Below are 19,039 nucleotides of genomic sequence, written 5' to 3' on the forward strand. Positions count from 1 at the left end.
TAAAATTTTTACTGATTTCACCTTTTCTTTTACCTGTTAAATATTATTCCTTGGTACAAAAATTAGGAAATCGTGTTGGGTCATGGCAATTCAAAATAGCTGACCTCATCTCTTTCTGGGGTGCTAGATAAGGAATATTGACAGGTGTATGAGGGCTTTTCCTGTAATTTATTGGAGTGTAGAAGCTAGTTTAAGGTTAGATTCTTTCTTTAAAGGAAAGAGGCAGCAAATTCCACTAGGTAAAATGAAGATTAAATGCATTGACTTTGTTAATCTCCTAGTATTCTGTACAATCTTAATAGGAGGCTCCATGTTTTAACACAGTATTTAGCTGGTCCCATGGTTTGTCATGAGTAGTGATTGTCAGACTGCAGATTACAGCTAGTTACAGTGCACATGCACAATGGGGTTCACCTGAGCCCATTCCATATTTGTCATGAGGTTGGATGTGAGCCCATCTGTGATTTTTTGGCTTTGATTTATGTGAGCTACAGAGCCGTTTTACAAGTTAGTCTGCCTGGATGGAAACTGTGGCAGTGGGAATGCGCTACCATTATTGGAATGGCTTATGAATGTGTAGGGCAGTAACTTAGAAATTGTCAGTGCACACTGATTGTTTGTGTGGTTCTTAAAATTTGAGGACAGCATAAACTGCTGAGGTTGACAGTGTTAGTTTTTTGCATGTTGTTAAATGCTGGTTCTTTATAAAATATTTCCAGGTGTTACTAAATTAATATGGATTTTTATATAATTGCTTCGTAACGTAGATGATTGTTTGTTTTTTTTATTTCTAAATTTGACCAAAATATAATTATTCTTACATGTAATTTCGATATTGTTAAATAGGAGCCTACCTAATTTTTTTATTTATCTTTCCCTCTGTACTTATTAGTTTACCAGGAGGGAACTGGAGAGGACGCCTGACCAAAATTAAAGACAGGTAAATGCAACATTCTATTTATAAGTAAGGTGTTGTCTTGATTAGTCTGTATTGATCTCTTCCTTCAAAAATATAAAAACATGGCTTTCCTTATATACAAAACTATTTCAGTCCTTGAGAATATGAACCTTTGTTGTGACATATGATTTCACAAACTCCAGTTTCCAATTTGTACATTAATCAAGACCCAGCATGCACATTTGAAAAAGAATTATGCTTAGCAGAGCCAAGACAGAAAAACACAGTAAAAAATAAGAGGTGCCGTTTTACTGTGTGGCTTATTTGTCTCCTGTTTAGGATTTAAAGACTTTCTTTTTTGTTGACTTTATGATACTGTTGTTTAACAAGATCTATAGTAGAGCAGTGTGTAAAATCTTCTCTTTTTGAAAACTGATACTATTTGCACACTGCAGTTAATTTGTACAGATGAAAGATTTCTCCCCGTCTCATTTTCAGTGAAGACAAAATGGTTCTTAAATTTTCACAGGTATATTTGGGTGTGTGTTTCTATTACAGTGCAGTTTTCTTAATTTCTGTAAACTGCTATTTTAAATGGTATTCTATTTGAAACCTTGTTTTATGCTTTTGTAGCAATTTGGCAGTTATAAATGTATTAATTATGAGAATGCCTCCAATGGATTATGGGAGTTTTAGGTGGTTTATAAAAGTACTCTGTGTTGCATACTGTGAAGTAAAAGCACATGTAGAGCCCACAGTTTTTGAAGCCCTTGAAAGAACAGGATATTTCACTCTTTTAAGAGTTGTTTGCTATAAAATAAATAATTATTATGTAAGAATGTGTGTGGTACTGTACTCTGTTATAATAATTCATCATATTTTAGACAGACTTTCCAGCCTTTAAGAGTTTTAAAATTCTAAAGTCAATTGTCGTGACTGAGAGGTAAATCTGTTTTCTGTCTTACTGTCTGTAAACAGTTAAAGACTGAGAACTAAACCAACTTAGATCACCTCACATTTTATCATGGGTTAAGAACCTGTGAACAAAATGGTGACAAGTGGTTCCATAGCAGTTATTTTGTTAGAACTGTAGAACACTTGATTTTGAAGTAAACAAGTTTGAGGTAGCCTACTTGGATAAGTATTTGAATAAAATTGAAATGGTTTCAAGAAAATTAAAAGAGTATAATAGCTAGTGACTTTAGTAGGTTTTGGTTGTATCACAGAAAGAGTACAACTGATTTTCTGATGATTGTACTGTCTTGGGGTTCTTCTAAAGAATTGTGCTCATATACAGACACTTGGTAAGTTAGTAATATTTAAGGAATTTCTTATTTAAAAGCCTTTTTCCTTCTATTTTCTTGTTTCACTATTATTGCAGTGGACAATGCCCAGTTTGCAACCATCAGCTGGAGGACAGTAACCTCACTGAAGAGGAATACAGTCATCTCAGTGAGAGAATAATGAAGGATGTGATACATGGAACTGACACTTTCAGAAAGACAAGTCCAGAGGTAGGTCTCATACACTGTCAGGTTCATTGCCTGTCGAGGTTTAGGGCAAATTTGGAGGAGAATTTCCAAATTAGGGCTCCTCCAGTTAGCAAACCCACACAGCCCCTCCCCCCAACCGGTTCGGGAAGGATTTCTCGGAGAGGAGTGGAAAGAACCTGTTTATTTAACAAGCACAGCACCCCCCAGCACACAAAATGAACAATACCGGATGACACCGCTCTGAAAAAGATGACAAATTCAGAAAGTCTCTCTGGGGGTGGTCACTCTGTTCTCAGTCCCTCCGGCGCTGGGGCTGCTGCTGCAGGCCAGAAGGTGCAGGATCTTGGTGTTTCTCAGGTCCCAGTCCGGAGCAGGTTCGAAGTGATCAGAAAAAGGAAAGGAGAAACCGTCCGGGAAGAAATTGGACAGTTTAGCTGAATTAGCTAAAGAGCAAAAGCAAGCAGAAGCAAAGCAAGCGAGAGCAAGAGAGCCAAAGCAAAAAGCAAAGGCAGCAAAAGCAAAAGCTGCAGTCTCTGTGTCCCGCCAGGCTGATAAGAAAACCAAAACAAAACTTTCCCGCTTCAGAGCCGGTCTTAAAGGTACAGAACATAATATCCAACATTAACAGAACACATGAATGGGGATACAAGCATCATAACGTCACCCTAGGACATTGCCCAAAAGGATAATATGCAAGTAATGTTCAGGCACTTTGAGAACACCAGAAATTTTTCCCTTTGCTTTAAACATTGGTAGGTCATTAGATAGGCCATGAAGTATCCTGTGTGTTTATATATCCTGTGTTTATCCTGTGAAGCATTCAGTTGTGTTTATAAGTTGCATCTAAATCTCAACATCTTTCATATTTTATTTGTTCTTACATTTTCAGCTAGCTGTTAATGGATGCTGAAATAATTCAAATGTGGGGAGCTTTTACATTAAAAATTAAAATATTTTGATCTTCTGAAGGCTAAATTTTAGCTATGGAATAAAGCCCAGTGAATAGAACAAAATAAGACATCTTGAGCTTACAAAAAAAGTAAAAGAACTGGTTATAGTTTCATTCTGTCAACTTTTACAACCCACCAACCTATCAACTACTCCTCAATTTTAAAGATACACTTTCATATTTATAATTACGGTATACAGTATCAGGCTTTTCAAAGGTCATGGTAAACATACGAGAGGGCACAATTCCAGACACTACAGTACATTGCAGTTCTATCACTTCTGTAAAGCTTTTGACACTGCCTCCCCAAGCATTCTCCTGGGGAAGCTGGTGGCCCATGGCTTGGACAGATGTGCTCTCCCCTGGGTGAAAAACTGTCTGGGTGCTCAGGCCCAGGGAGTGGCTGTGGAAGGAGCTGCACCCAGCTGGCAGCTGGGCACCAGTGGGGTTCCCCAGGCCTCAGAGTGGGACCAGTCCTGTTTAGCACCTTTGCTGATGTTCTGGACGAGGGGATCAAATGCACCCTCAGCAAGCTCACAGACAGCACCAAGTTGTGTGGGAGTGTTTATGAGCTGGAAAGCAGAAAGATTCAGCTGATGAATCTGGATAGACTGGATCAGTTGGTCAAGGCCAACTCAGCAAGGCAAAATGTCAGGTCCTGGACTTCTATCACAAAAACCCCAGGCAGTGCTACAGGCTGGGGACAAAGTGGCTGGAAAACTTCCCAGTGGAAAAGGACCTGGGGGTGCTGGTTGACAGCAGCTGGACATGATCCAGTGTGTGCCCAGGTGGCCAAGAATGCCAATGGCATCCTGGCCTGTATCAGAAATAGTGTGGCCAGCAGGAGCAGGGCAGTGATTGTCCCCCTGTAATGAGCACTGGTGAGGCAACATCTCTAATCCTGCATGCAGTTCTGGGTCCCTTGCCAGGAAAAGGACATTGAGGTGCTGGAGCATGTCCAGAGAAGGACAGTGGAACTGGTCAAGGGTCTGGAGAGTAAGTCACAAGAGGAGCAGCTGAGGGAGCTGGGGTTGTTCAGCCTGGAGAAAACAAGACTCAGGGGAGACCTTACTGGTCTCTACAAGTACCTACCTGAAAGGAGCCTGCAGCCAGGGGGGGCTGGTCTCTTCTCCCAGGCAACCGGCAAAATGGCAAGAGGACGTAGCATCAAGCTGTGCCAGCAGAGGTTGAAGTTGGACATGAGGAAGAATTAATTGACTGGAAGGATGGTAAAACGTGTAATGGGCTGCCCAGGGAGGTAGTAGAGTCACTGTCCCTAGAGGTGTTCAAGAAGTGACTGGATGGGACACTGAGTGCTGTGGCCTAGTTGACAAGGTGGTGATCAGTCACAGGTTGGACTCGATGATTTTGGAGGTTTTTTTCCAACTCTAATGATTCCATGCTTCTATTTCTGACACGTTTTGTGTGGAGATAACAGATTTGGTGGTAGTGATACAGACCAAAGCTGAGCCCCACTAGATGGAGCCCACACCACATCTCGGGGCAGGTTTGCTTTGTCTTTGAGTATTGATTGGGCGTTTGCTGCAGCTGGCACCTCAGTTCTTCACCAGCTTTTAAAGTATGGAAGAGGACACAAGGTTTATTCTTCCAGCTTTCTGCAAGCACTGACATTGAGCATGTTAATCAGTTACAGAAACTTGAAACAGTCTTGGGTATTGTAGTACATGCAGCCATCTAATTTCCACACAGATCTTATTATTAGTTCAGGACTTTTGATCTGATCTAGCTGCAAATTGTACAGGAGAATAAAATTCTCCTTAAAAATGTAGCAGTCATTTTAAGTATTTAATAGGTACTGGTGTTCTATAATATCATAAAATAAACAAAAGGCTGTGTTTTATTGAACGCTGTATGGCTTGAAAATTTCAAAGGTGTCAAGTAGACAGGGTTTTTTGGGTTTTTTTGTTTTTTGTTTTTTGTTTTTTTTTTTTTGTTTTGTTTTTTTGTTTTTTTTTTTTTGAAGTACCAATTGAAGGTGGAGAGATTTAGGAAGGGAGTTTTGGGTAACAGGACCTTCACAGACAGGCTGAAGTGTAGTAGAAATTATGTTCCCCCTGTGTGAGAGCCTGATTGAATAAATGCATACAATCTAATGAAACAAAAACTCAGTACACTACATTAAATTTTGATGTCAGTAGATTCTGTTAGACTGTATGATAGCTGAAATTCCATCATTTATCACTCTGGGGCCACCTACTTGTTAGTTTCAAGTTGATCTCATTCCAGTTCTGTATCAGCAGGTAGTCCCTGAGTGGAGATGAACTTGGTGTTTACTGTTTGTACAGCTTAAAGTCTGCTTCCTCAGTGAATTTTGGACATGGATGTGGGGGTAGTGGCAAAACAGTGTCATGATCTATAATGATGTTTCCAGAAATAAAATTAGGACTTTTTAGTTGCCTTTGTGCTAGGAAAGCAGTCATGTGGTGATGAAAATATGCTGCCCATTTTAGGTATGTCAGACTGTGGGACTTCTTCTGCAGTCACGGGCTTCCAGAGAGGAACGGGGTGATGATGCTTAAATAAGGATGTGAATAAATACATCTGAGAGGGTGGGGGGGATTTCATTTTCCAGTCAATCACTTTTTTTGTAGTGGCTGTAATTCAAATAGGAAACTTTAGCTTTGTATTCCTTCTTTTCTTCTAACTAGTTTTTTTTAGTGGATCTATATTTCCTGCAATGAAATGATTAATCAGGGAAACAGTTTGAGTTGCTTTGAGCTTTAAATATTTTTTTCCAACAGTGTTTCAAATTGAATATATAAACACTTTTGGAATCTGTTTTTTTTTCTTCACTGAGGAATAATTATTTGTCTTACTTTTGCAACAGCATCGTTGCTTTATTTTATTTCTGTCGCTTAAGAATAAATGTGATCAGAGTAGAAAACGAGGAGCAAAGATTGGTTTGTTGAGGATCCCCCAAAAGTAATTTGTTGTGCAGAGATTAAAAACAAATAAGTCTTTTTGTAATTAGTTTTAGGAAAAAAATCAAACAACATAGATTTGTACATCAGAATGGTAGTGAACACTATTTACAAATATGTTGAAAAGATGGCTTGCATGAACTATAAAACTGATTATCTGTGATAAGGAAATGTTACACATTAAAATAGACATCAATTCAGATCCTTATGGATAGCTTCTGGAAGGTTTATTAGGATATCATATGATGATCTAATACAGTGAGCTGTAACCTTGCAGGCTGCCATAGAAAAGAGACAGCTACAATAAGACTGTCACCTTTCGTACCAAATTTCTGTGTGGTATTTTCTGTCAGATGCTTGTTTACCCTGGCTGCATTTAATTGGGAGCTGTGCCATTGAGCCTGAGAGGATATAATTGGTGTGCTGAGAGGCAGAATCAACTTTTGCTGTGATGACTTTCATGTTGCAGCTGCTCCTGGGTATTTACGCAAATGCTGTAATTTCATTCCCTTTGTGGCTCCTACTTACCTCTGATAAGCCTGAAAGGGTTGTTGTGCAGTGGGAAGGAAGTTCATGGGAGATGTGTATGTGCTGTCAAGAAGGCTGGAAGGGATGGGTTTGTGCTCATGTGAATTCCCACACTAGATCTGGGCTAAGCAGGGATTTTACATATTCTTCTAGCACATAGGGGACAACAAAGAGGAAGTAGCCCATTCATCTCAGTGTTCTTTTGCAGCTGAATGAGGCGGTGCTATTTGGAAGGAACCTTGAACATTAGGCTCTAACTCTTACCTTTTAGATTGATACTTTGATTTGTTCTGTAGAGCTCTGGTTCTCCTTCCAACTCCATGATTTACCCCAAAGGCCTAAGTGACCCAAAGGGCGCTTTGGGTGTGTGTCAGTCCTGTTCTGTCAACCCGGGATAAGTGTGCCATTTCCCTCCTCTACCTCTATTCCCATGGATGTTAGCTGAGTCCTGCCAGCAGTGCCCACTGTGGGCAGAGGCTGTGAACAGGCAGCATTGTGCACATGCACATCACAGTGAGTGCCTGCAAGCACCTTCCTGTTCCTGACAGTGCCTCCCAAGGCTGCAGCCACAGCAGTTCCTGACTCGAGGATTATTTGTAAACTCAGAGACCAAACAAATTGTGTCCAATCCAGAGTACACAGAGATACCGTACTGTAGGGTTTCAAGGGGATTTCCAAGCTTTGAAACTGTAGGGGAAATATTCAAACCCATCAGGCATAGCAACAAATAGATTTAAGAGTGCTCCAGCAAGGTGCATTTAAAAAAAGAACTGGCTGGATTTCATTTGGACAGCTGAATTTTATTTCTCACACTTAATATTCATTCCTGTGTTTTTCTTCTGATGCCAAGAAACATTGCTGAAAACAAAGCAATCCCCATAGCATTGCATTTTATGAAACTGTTAAAAATGGAATGTTTTCACTTCTCTAAAATACATCCTGTTTGATAATAGGGGTAGTTACAGTATAATTAAGTGCAGTATAATATTCTGTTAATCATAATTTGCTGTTTCCTTGCACTTGAGGATGTTATCATTAAACAAGAGAGGAAGCACTGCTTTTTCTGCTGTACAAAACTTAAAGTATTGTGACTTCCTCTGGAAAAAATACATGTTGAACATTGTAGTTTTACTTTTTTAAATTTAACTAGTGTCTCTCCATCATTCCTGAAGTGAACAAAAATTTTATTGTTCAGAGGAAGTGACAAATGGCCTTTTCTGCAGTGATTTGAATATGTTTTAGTGTGGGTTTTTTAATTCTTTTTTTTGAACTCTACATTGGCAGGAACATAATAGCCTTTCTTGTATTTGTAAGTCCTCTGTGAATTTGCTCATGTATCTCCTTTGTATGTTAGATTACTTTGGCTTTTGGCATTTACTACTTTGGGTAGTAGACCTTTTTGGTTTGAGAATTTAGCTAATGGCATGATTTTTATTTCTAGTTGCCAACATATTTCTTATTTAGACTTGAGAAGAAAAATATTCAAGAGATTCAATTTTTCTGTGATTTTAAACTTATCATACACTTAAAACTGTTATAGACATTAAAATTATTTCAAAATACTCATGTGGATTACTGCTCATTGTTCTTACTGCTTGTTTAGCTATATTTTCTTTGTTTTGAAACATTTATTTCTGTTACCATGTTTAACATAGTATCTGTAAATACTAATAATGAATTCTTTCCCTCATTTTTGTTGTGGTCTTGAAGCTCTTGTATGTACACTGGTATGGGAAGAAAAACATATATTTCTTTTCTATAATTCTATAAATGTGTTTACAGAAGCTGAAATAGTGTTGCCTTACCAAAAAGTACTATTTTCATATTTATTACTGCTGCTTTTTCAAATACTTCTCACTGTGTAAACCAGACTTTTGAAGTCTGGAGCTACACTTTTTAAAAAAAAACTGAATTAATTAAGGTAGCAAAACTAGTCATTTTTCTGGCTTGCTTTTTCAAACAATAATTCCTATAATTCTGGTTTTTTACAACCAACCTCTCTTGCTTTGCTGTAATATTCCAGGCTGAGAGTTACATTTCATAAAATGTTGTTTCATCATTTAGCCAGTTAGCATAGTCAGGGCTACATGTGGGAAAAGATGATCCCAGTAGTCTCACCTGCTACCAATCTCATTCCATTTCCTGGCTGCATTTTCATGCCAGGACAGTCCTCTGTGTTGTAACCTTAGCAGAGGGACTGGTGGAGACTAAGAACTGTTGTATGGGCTGAGTTCATCCACTTGGGTCTTTCTCCATAAGATGTGTGCATAGGTAGGTGAGCTAACAAAGCCAGGAATGAATGGCTGAGGACAGGGAGAAGGTGGAAACACCCCTTTCTGGGGCAGCACCGGTACATACCAGTATAAGATGGTGGTGAAATAGTGCATGAGCCACCCAGCTGGTGTGGAATGCAAAAAAAATGCAACTCTTTGTGCTTTTGCCAAGATATGAATGGACTTGAGCCACCCACACCCCAGTGATTAAACAATAAATTATTTAAAAATTCTTAAATTCTTTACATCAATATAAATTCCATCATGGATTTTGTTATAGCTGGCTTTTTCTTTTAGTTGATTTAGTCAATTGTGTATCCATTTGTGAAGAAAAGATTTTTTAATAAAAGGTGCAGTGAATCATTTTTAAAGGTTACATAGTTGGCATTCCCCTGTTTTCCCAGTAAGACAATGAATGAAATCAGGTGGGTTTTTTAAAATTCCCTTTTCTTTTGTTCATGGTGTGAAACAGGATATCACTGGAGCCACTGTGCTGTGTTGGGGGGGGAAGCCCTGCTGTGAGGTAACAGCCCTGGTGTGTTGTAATGCTCCTCTGCAGAACCTGAGCCTTATGGAGGGTCATGTCAATAAGCAATACAAAATGTGGTTTTAGCTTAGTTCCTTCAGTTTGAGTCATGTTTTTGAGTCCATAAGGAAAATGAACTTTTCCTTAAAAACTTTGTGAGATGAACCCAGTCAGAACAAGTTAGAAATCAGAATAAGGTTTGCTGTGTTTATTTTGGTGCTCTTACCTGGAGGGGCCGGGGAGGGAGGGAGGGAGGGAGAGAGAGAGAGATGTGGTTTGTTACTTGTTGGCTTATTGAAGGAATTCATCAGAAGTGCCCCTTGTCCTGTTGGGCAGGATGTTTCCAATAAACGCTCCTGTGGCATACACCACCTGTGGGGTGTGTGTAGATCACACATTGCAGTCTCCATTTGGAAGGGTAAGCCTTTGTGAATAGCTTGCTTATTTTTGCCTAAGCCAACCTGACTCTTGGGGATGGTCCTGTGCAAGGCTAAGAGAGTTGGACTCAGTGATCCCTGTGAGTCCCTTCCAACTCAGCATGTCCTAGGATTCTGTCACCTGCATGTCATCATTGTACTGCATTGATAGCCATTGTGTCTGAGTTCACTTGATTAGTTGTACCCTAACTGCAGCTGTGCTCTACTTCATTTATTGCTCAGAAAGAAAGCCTTTAATTTCTTCCAACAGTTAGCTAATTGGGGAGATATCTTTAGGGAACTGTGGATGAATCATCTGTTTACTACTGTGGCTGAAGTAAGAGCTGCATAAAATCCAGACAAGTTCCAGTCCTTAAAAGATCAGCATTCTTTGAATTGTCTACTTTCTCTCTTTGTAATGGGTTGGTCTTGTTTGGACACCAGGTGCCCACCAAGCTGCTCTATCACTCCTCTCAACATGTCAAGGTGTAGGGGTATGAAATGAGATGGAAAAACACTTGTGAGTCAGGATAGAGACAGTTTATTAAAGCAAGAGCAAAGGCTGCATGCAGAAGTGAAGAAAAATAAAATATTTATTCTCTACTTCCTGTTGCCAGGTGATGTCCAGCCACTCCTGGGAAGTAGAGCATCAGTAGGCATAGCAGTTGCTCCAGAAAACAAAGGTCATAATAATAAACACCATCCCCTCGCCCCCTTCTTTCTCCTGGATGTTTTTCTGAGGGGGTGTCTCATGGATGGGATATCCCTTTGGTCAGGTTGAGTCAGCTGTCTTGGGGATGTCCCCTCCCCAGATTTTGCCCACCACCAGCCTCCTGATGAGGGGTAATGTTGGAGACACAGCCTTAATGCTGTGGGGAGCATTAACTCCAGCTCAGCCAGACCCAGTACACTCCTGCCATGTAAGGCTTTGGGTGTTATGTCTGGATGAGGTAGCCTGCTGCTTATTTCCAGGCTTTGCCCTTTTCCTTCCCTGTGTCCAGAGAGAATGAGAAATATGGCAGCTCAAAAACTGTCTCTCAGGGGAGGAGACCTTCTCTGTCATTCTTTATGTATTTTTTTTTCTGGAAAAAGAAAGAACACACTCTCATGTGTTGCTGCGGAAATATGGGTGGTGAGGAGAAAATAAACTGACCCTTGGGATTTTTAGTCTGTCTGAGGCTTTTTATTGGAGTCTTCTGTAGTTGGTGACATGAATTAAAGTTGGCCATTTGTCTTCTGCACTTTGCTATTAACTCCTCATTTCCCTGCCTGATTAAGTCTTCTTGCCACCAGCAAACCTTCCCTCCCTCTTTTGCACAGTTTGTGCCTAGAGAAGCAAAGCATTGAGCTGATCTGGGAGGCTGGCAGGGCATGCTGGCTGGCAGGCATCTGTTCAGAATGTTGGGAGACCTGGACAGGAGGAGATGGTGCAGAAACATGCAGTGGCCAAAGGAATGACAATGAAAAAGCTGCAGCATCTCCCCAGCTCCAGGAGTAAACCCCAGAGAGCCAGGAAATGGCTTTCTGGGGAGTGCTGAGCCTATCCTGGTGCTTCTTAGGAGGACCCTTTTGGCAGCCCTGTACCATCTGCTCTTCTGGAAGATGAGAGGGATCCAAGCCAAGAGTGGGCAGAGGAGAGTGCAGACCTACTGAACCCCTGTGCTGCTTCCCCAGCTCATGCTGTAGTATTCCCTGAACAAAACAGTCTGCTCTGCCCATCAGGGAAAAACACCTTTTCAGGAACTGCTCTATAACCATTGTCACTTGAAATAAAATACCACTTGAAAAATCCTCTGCAAAGTGCTTCTTTTGTATTGAACTGAGTCCATAAAAACAAGATTACTTGTACAGTTTGCTTCTTAAAAATGTCCTGACTGTAACTATTTACTTGAAATAATATTGCCAATTGTTAGCACTGAGAAAATAACGCTGTGTTGGAATGTTTACCACAGGTTTCACCTGCTTCCACTTTTTTTTTTCTATTTTCACTCATCTTTGTCTCAGAGCTTTTCTATCTTAATTTCCTTTGGGCTACATATCTTTTGCTTCTTTTCATCTCCAACATTTCAGCCAGCCATCCGGTATTGCAGTGATGGCTCACCAGATTTTGAACCGTGGAGGTCCATGGGTGGTGTAAGCCCAGAAGTCAGGAATCCATGTTTCTACTTGTTTCTACTGCCTTTACTAGTGACTTCCTTCTATGTCTTGGTGTCCCTGTCAGATGGCAATGAGAATTTTTATTCATCTATGGAAAATACATTGAGATTAGGGCAGAGGAGTGGGGAAAATATTTCACAAGTGCCAACAACTTATTTTTTCTTTTAGATGATAATTTCCTTGTCCAGTGTTTTATACTTTCTCAGTAGTAACATTTATTTAAGCCATGGAGAAATGAAAGATCACATAACAGGTGATTGATTCCCAGGGTGCTAGACTGAGTCCTGTGTTGTCCGTGTTCTTACCACTGTGCTTTTGACTGGTACACCTCTGTTCACCTGGAAATTATTCCTGAAATTTTAACAGCTGAGTGAGCCATCTTATCTTGCTTGGTTTGTACTCTTAGTACAAAATCTTAGTACAAAAAGTAGCCCTTTTCCTAGTATAATTTGTCATAAGCATCCCAACTAAATTTGAAGTGATCATTTGTTACTGCCTGACAGCATTGTACTTTCTGGAAAAATGAATTCTTTCTTTCATTTCTTTCTCCAAGGAAGAATTGTATATGCTCTGTATGTTTTTGAGTGCTGAGGCAGTGGCTTTTATTTAGATGTATGTTGCCATATTGCTACATAGAAGAAGGCAAGATTAGAAGAGTATTTCTTGAACCCTTTGCAGAAGGCATGAAATATTAATTGTTTTGAGTTCCTGTGAAAGTTAATTTATAGCCTGGATTGTGGAAGCTCTGTCAGGGAAAAATAAATCTTACTTGTTACTAGAAAGGTAATTTATGCAACTAGGTCACTGCCTATCAGGATAATGCAGAGTTCTTGGTCTTATTAAAAACAGTCAGAAGCAAAAAGTACAAATCTTATGCAAGTGTCTGCAAAAAAACTACTAAATCTTTCCCCCAAAAATCAAGGGAGAAATTCCTGAAGATTTTATTGTAGCTCTGTAGTCTGTTCTTCTCTTATGGACTCTCAAACCTAAAGCGGTTGTGATTTCCATATGAGGGAAAAACTGGATGTTTTGCTCAATCAGTGCATTACATTTCTGACTTAGTAAGAAAGTTCATGGTTTTAGCCTTAAAGCCACGTGTTTCTCACAGATGAGTACTATCTTTCTAAATGGATGTTTATTTAAGTATTGACTGGCATTCAGAGATTTCATCATTCTTTCAGAGAACCTAAGTATGATCATTATTTTTCATTTGGATATGTTAAGAGCTGGTAGTGGTGAAGCTGTCTACTGGACTGTAAAGCTGCTTTGTTCAGCAGCTGCTGTGGGACAGTGACTATAGCATGTAACTTTATGGAAGTGCACAGCTCAGATTGTAATTTTGAAAATTTGGATAACTGTAAAGTTTTGGGTTTTGGTTGTAATGGTTTTATTGGATGTATCCAATGTAAGACTTACGGCTTAAAAGATGTGGTGGGTTTTTTTGGTGTGGTTGTTAATGATGTGAAGTGTAGCCAACAAAGGAAAAGTAAGACATTTGGACTTTGTTTCCTTTTTAAATAAAAATTGAATGGAATTTCTTTCTATTAAACTCAACATATTATTCCCTTGTGTTTATTTATTTATTTATTTCAGGAATTGGAGGCCTTTCAAACTTTTGTTGAAAATCGACTTCCTTTTGATATTGTTATTGATGGACTCAATGTTTCCCACATAAAATCCAGAAAGATGCAGTGTGAAAATGTAAGTGCTGGTTAAATATTCATTAAGTGTTTTGTGTATACTGATTGTAAAACAGTGAGTGCCTCATTATTAGTTGTCCTCTAGAGAAAATGAGCAAATACTTTGTCGCACATTCACAATGAAGTTCAAAGAGTTATCTAAGTTTCACAAATTAAAAATTATTAGTGGGAAGATGGTTCTTCTATATATTTGCCTGTATTAGCTGTAAAATTTCATACATTTCCTCATATATTCAGTGTTTATAGTTACAGCTAAGATGTCAATAATAACATAATTACACAAACTCTGTGTGATTGTGTAAGTTTTCATAGTAATAGGGATTTGGCAGAACTGGGTAAATCTGCTGTGTAGAAAATTTAGTCGTATATAGTTATGCTGGTAAAAGTTGTCATTAAAATAACCCCTTGCTTAGTTCAAACCACATCCTGTACACATTTAAATATTATTTAATTTCCTATTGCTTTGAGACTTGAGTCCTGTTTAACAAGGGTAGCTCAAACTGGTTTCAGTTCTTTCCATTTGATTTGTAGAAGAAAAATCCTGCTCCTTTGTCAGTGAGAAACCTATGTTTGAGACTTCTTGATACTCCCTTGTAGCACTTCACTAAGAATTGGCTTAAGATTATTTAGGTTTTTTTGTCAATCAAATTTACTCTAAATAAGGAGTAGCAAAGTAGCTGCTCACACATATTTCAAAGCCAGAATTTAAATTTTCTCGCTCTCAAAATTAAGATAAATGTATAAATGAGCTTGATAATAAAAGAAGAAATTCACTTTCATTCATTACAAGAAATACATTTTTGTTCTAAGAATGACTTTAAAGCTATTGTTAGGAAGTAATGTATACTCATCTATGGAGATAAAAGTGAGCTGGGGAGGTTAGATAAACTTGCTGAAAGATGTTTCAGAGTTGCAGTGTAGTTTTGTGAGATACTGTCTCACAAAGAGAGTGCTTTACTTACTACAAAAATAGCAAAAAAAGTTCACAAGTTGTTTGGGTGGGATCAGGGAGGAAGTTTTGATTATCTGAGGAGAATTCCAGGCAGAACATAGTGGCACAATGTTTTAAATGTAGAAAGACAGATCTATGCTGCCAAAGATGAGGAGGGAAAAAGAATGTCCTTGCTCAGTGCATGCCTTTCCCACTGTGGGAGCTCTAAACAGGATTCTGAATGGAAACTGGAGGCAATTGAGCAAAGAGCCAACCTGATTTTGGCAGATAATTACTCCTGATTTCTGATCAGAAGTCTTACTAGGAGGTATTAGCATGCTGAGCAGCATAAATTGCCTTTGAGTTTCTCCTTAGCTTGGGCTGTAATGGAAGCACTTTGGGATCCATGATGCCAAAGAGCTCCAGGAGGATTCTGTGGAGGCATCAACTTTCATTTAGGTTGTTCTGTATAGGTGCAGGTCAAATTTCTCTTGAATCCCAGCTGTTTATTGATAAGGAGGATTTTGGGAAGACCTGACTTTCCTTCCTACACAACAGAACAGTAACTTTGGCTCATCCCAGCTTAACCAGAAGAGGGTTCTCTTGGCTAAAATTTACTTGTCCTATGAGTTAGTTGCTGTGAATGATTATGACATTTTATCATGCACAAAAAATGTTAATCATTGGACTTTCTGCCAGTCTTTTTCTGCTCCTGTTTTCTGGATCCTGTTTTTTGGGAGTATGGAGACATTACATGAGAGATTGGAGAAGCCCATTATTTCTGCCATAGACCTGTAGATACTCACTGGCTGAATAGTTCCTGTTTTGGCATGGGAAGTGTATATTTGCACTCTAAACAACAAAATAGCTGCTTCACTACCCAAAAGAAATAATCTTCTAGACACATGGACTACTAAAGACTTTTCCCTGCATTGATCTTCTCAACTAACTGAGATCCTTTTAATTTTTTTTTAATGCTAAATGTCATTATACACAATTACAGTGTTAACTCTTGAGTTTATAGTTTTTTCCAAGTGGAAACATAGTTTAAATGCGAGATCATTCTGGATGCTGGCAGATCCTGTTTTATTTCTTCACGACTCTGAACTTCTATGTTGTAACATGTCAAAAAAGGACTATGTTTTTGTTCTTATTTTGGATCCTTCTGACAAGAAGCATGCATTCTTGTTTTCTGACTTTTTTTCCAAGACTGCTAAAAACAGAAAGAAACCCGCAAAGCAGAGCAATCCTTTCTTCTGTCTCCAAACTCTTTTCAGATGAGGGAGGGGAAGGCCACAGTAATCTGTTGATGTGTTGCTTTTCTGGTCATGGTGTTGCTGCCAGGCAGAATCCCATCTGTGAATGCTGACCTCCCTGAATGCTGTAGTCTGTCTTTTGAGGGCTGGCTCTGCCACAAAACATCCTCTTCTGGAGGCTTCTGTCCTCACACCGTGACAGCCAAATGGAAAATGTGGAGTGGTATGGATGGGGCATTTACAGCCTGCCTTGTGAAGCTCCTCAGTCTGCACAGGGAAACAGTGCTGAACTGAGAAGATGGAGAAGAGAAATAATGTGAGAGAAGTGGGAGGCAGAGCACAAAGGATGGAAAAAAACAAGAGTGAAGGCTACTAAGGTCAAGTTGGCTGGCTAGGGTAGCATGAGAGTCCCATTTTGAAGAGAGGTATGCGGTGACTTCTTCTTGACTAGAGAGGTGGTAAATGAGCAGTGTTTCTGAGGACCTATGTTAAAGCTGTCCAGCCTGGCAGAAGCTAAATTATTTAACTTGTCAAAAAACTAAATTATTTTGAGTCTCCAAGTGTGGGTCAGTCTGTGTCCTTTTCAAGGGTTGATTACTGCATCTATTAGACCCACTCAGGATATTGTTTTATAAACTTTTCTGTTAGGGTATGTAGTTAGTATTCAGCATGGTTGAAAGAGAAAATGAGATTGTTGCTATGTTTCTAACACACTCTTAAGTGTTACTATTTGCAAATTATTAGTTTCTTTGAAACCTGTCCCTTATGGGATTTAGAGAGAATGGCAAATTAAAGGGTGTTGTTAAACACAAGAGAAGGCCTAAGATTTATGTGACAAAAACATGGTAATTTAAATGCATTCTGGTCTTAATTTAAATTTAACAAAAAGTACTGTTTAACTTCATGACTTAGCTTCCAGAACTGCAGCTGTTCTGCTGAAGATCAAGACTGTAGCTAACTCTTAGTCATATGATTAGAATAAGAATACATTGATGAAATTTTCCTCTCTGTTTCAAACAGCCTAACATTAGTAATTCCATGTCTTAGGCATCTTGGGGAGTGGCAAGGCACAGGTACCTTGAGGGATAAGAGGAGACAGAAAAAAAGCAAAAGTTTAAGGTAAAATTTTTACTCATTTAATTCCCAAAGTGTTCTGACTTTCTAGAAAGTGACTTCCCAGGCAACTTCAGTCCTCATAGCCAGCACTTAGCAAATCATCATGAATATTATTGACTTGACAGATGTATTGGAACATACTGTGGCAGTTTCTCTGTTTATGACACTCTTGGTTTGTAAATATAATCCCCAATTGCCCTTTTGTCCAGGTGGGTTTTATTCTTGGTCTGTTTCCTGGTAGAAATTATGATGTGGCTGCATAAATTACTCAATTCCTGAAAAGAAAAAAAAAAAAAAGAAGGAGGCAGCACGAAGATTGGAAGAAAGACTTTTTGAGGGCTATGGAATGATGAGCCCATTTGATTTGAGGGCACTGCACACATAGTGACTGTAAAACTGCAACACCAGACAGCACCTCCTTTCAACCCTTTGCTTCCTTACTGTAGCATTTTAAATTAGACATTAAAGTTGACTCCTTATTAAAAGATATTGTAGAATGGAAATTATTTTTGCTATATTATCAAGAGAAAAAAATTCCAAATCTCCCTAAGTCTAAAATCTCTCTAAAGTCTTACAGTCTGCTGCTGTAAGACTGTATCTAATGGGTTTTGCCTGAGTCAGTCCCTGTACTGCAAACCTGTGGCTTGTAAACAGAGCTGTCCTGGCAGTTTAACTAAGCAAAGTGGATTCAGGCTGTGTCATGACGTGTTATCCTTTCCTCCAGATGTATCTAATTACATAAATCCTTACCCAACACAATCACTTTTGGTACTCTCTGTAGTGCTCTCACCTTTCACCTTGTAAAGGTCAAGAGAGGGAATTTCCACACACTAACTGTCCGTTTCTCCTACTAAACAAACTGTTACATAGTACTTAAATGGATGTTTTCCTGTTTATGACAACTTTCTGCAGAAGTATTCCTTTGAAATGAAAGGGAATCTCAGTACAAGCAGGATAGCTAGGCTCTAGAGACTGCTCTTGGGTTGCAGAAGGGGAATGAAGACATTTTGCTCTGCTTCAGCTACCCCTGAGCTGTGGAGGACTAGGGTGGGAGGTGAAAGAGAGGTGAGAGAACATGATCTGCAGGAACAGTCTGAAGAGTATTTTGCTATTTTTAATTTACTATGAGTTTGGTATGTTGTAAATTAAGTATGCAGCCAGCCCCTTGTTTTTAGCTGTGCCCATCTGGTGTTAGAAGTAACTGAATCTATATTTCAAATGTGTGTTGGATCAAAGCTAACTCACTATTCCCTTCTGCAAACAGTTTGGCAATTGGGGTCAGCTCTGCCCTAACTTTACCCTCTCTAATCTCCATATTAAACTCAGACATCTAACGATTGGTAAAATAGTTCCAGACTGAGTTACTCAAGGCTGACAATGCACAAAGGAGTAGTTTTTGCTCTTGGCAGATAATTCAAAGTGGATCCTCCTAAACTTAATCAGCACTTCTGTAAATGGACTACATGAGTTAATTCCCATATAAATTGTATTAGGCCTGTAGAATAGCTGAGGAAGCCAGATCCTTGCTGTTCCTTCCCATCCCAGTCTGCTGGCAGCAGCCAGCAAACCACATCTTTGGCCTGAGACAGCAGTCAGCTCCTGCCAGGAAAGCCACCAGAGCTGCCCCCTTGCACCCCTCACAGGCTGTCACAAAAAGCCAGGCTGTGGCTGCTGTAATTGGGAGTGCTCTGTGGCAGGTGCAGGGGACACCTCATGTTTTGCACCTCTTTCTTGTCTCTTCCTGGGAAAGAGCAGCAGGCTTGTTGAGTGGAGATTGCCCTCTGAACTGGGGAAGGGACTAAGAAAATTTTGCAGTAATAATACATGTGTCTAAACATTACTGCATTTTCTTTT

At 39.4% G+C, this 19,039-nt stretch overlaps 1 protein-coding gene across 2 annotated transcripts in view; it reads left to right on the forward strand.

Annotated features, from left to right (window-relative positions):
• The window catches only part of PRORP (protein only RNase P catalytic subunit), a 39,812-nt gene that overhangs the window by 2,203 nt on the left and 18,570 nt on the right, over positions 1-19,039 (forward strand). For both annotated transcript variants that reach the window (XM_054634988.2, XM_077180443.1), the window contains exons 3-5: positions 893-940; positions 2,280-2,412; positions 13,776-13,883. In XM_054634988.2, coding sequence (XP_054490963.2) covers positions 893-940; positions 2,280-2,412; positions 13,776-13,883 — 289 coding nt within the window. The remainder of the gene's footprint in view (positions 1-892; positions 941-2,279; positions 2,413-13,775; positions 13,884-19,039) is intronic.

Source organism: Agelaius phoeniceus, chromosome 6, assembly GCF_051311805.1.
Source record: "Agelaius phoeniceus isolate bAgePho1 chromosome 6, bAgePho1.hap1, whole genome shotgun sequence".
Taxonomy (NCBI): domain Eukaryota; kingdom Metazoa; phylum Chordata; class Aves; order Passeriformes; family Icteridae; genus Agelaius; species Agelaius phoeniceus.